The sequence below is a fragment of the Nannospalax galili genome, unplaced genomic scaffold, assembly GCF_000622305.1.
Source record: "Nannospalax galili isolate Female #2095 unplaced genomic scaffold, S.galili_v1.0 scaffold247, whole genome shotgun sequence".
In the NCBI taxonomy this organism is placed as follows: domain Eukaryota; kingdom Metazoa; phylum Chordata; class Mammalia; order Rodentia; family Spalacidae; genus Nannospalax; species Nannospalax galili.
This window is the reverse complement of record NW_008356952.1, coordinates 960,635-961,549: the sequence shown is the minus strand read 5'-3', so window position 1 is coordinate 961,549 and position 915 is coordinate 960,635. Positions and strand designations below refer to the sequence as shown.

Here is a 915-nt window from a genome sequence, read left to right as displayed (position 1 = left end):
TTTTTACTTTTAGATATAAGCTCTGGCAACTCAATGGACTGGGCTTACAAAAATGGAATACCCTATGCATTTGCTTTTGAACTACGTGACACAGGGCATTTTGGATTTTTACTGCCAGAGATGCTCATCAAACCCACCTGTACAGAGACCATGCTGGCTGTAAAGAACATCACTGTGCACCTGTTGAAGAAGTGTCCCTGAGAGGGCTGAGTGTATGGTCTACCAACCCCAAGAAAGTTGATTCTAACCAAAGACTGCTTGGCACTAGGTGGCAAATTGTCTTTAAGAACAAGAGTAACTGTTTAGACTAGATGTATCTATGGACTTTAAAAGACTTTTTTCATAAAATTACATACTTTCTAACAATATAAAATTGTTTTTTAAAATTAGGGCATAGTGTACTTTGCCATTAGAAAAAAATCAAGTTTATATCCCTTTAGAGTCTTATTTGATTACAGGAAGGAGGGGGTGTTTTCAAATTCCTTTGTCACAAGAAATGTACAAATTAATTGAGGATTTCCCATTAATAAACCTCCATGCCCTTAATTAAGATCCAGGCTACCAGTAATGTTTAATTACTTGGTTCTTAATTGAAATGGAAAGAATTAACTGTATTTCTTAATAAATATATGTTTTCAAGACCTCCCACTATCCTCACCTCACAGTCAACCTCTCAGTTCAGTGTCCCACATACACCTATTAAAAATACAGCAAAAAACATTGCACTCATGAACTCAGAGCAGCAATGGCTACCAGCACAAGATGGAGCCTGGCAACAGTCCATCATCATGAATGGGGGAGCAGCTCATGAGGCCCACCCTTAGCTGAGGAGCTACTGCAGTTAATGGCTTCTAGGAGAGGGGGAGCCATTTTTCTTCAGGTATATAGCCATTGGCAAGTTGCCTATGATCCAGT

The 915-nt window shown here is 38.9% G+C and overlaps 1 protein-coding gene across 1 annotated transcript in view; it reads left to right on the top strand.

Annotated features, from left to right (window-relative positions):
• Positions 1 to 583, top strand: part of Cpa6 (carboxypeptidase A6) — a 339,815-nt gene extending 339,232 nt beyond the window's left edge. Inside the window, exon 11 of the mRNA XM_008854783.2 lies at positions 14 to 583. Coding sequence (XP_008853005.1) covers positions 14 to 201 — 188 coding nt within the window. The 3' untranslated portion in view covers positions 202 to 583. The remainder of the gene's footprint in view (positions 1 to 13) is intronic.
• The last annotated feature ends 332 nt before the right edge of the window (positions 584 to 915 follow it).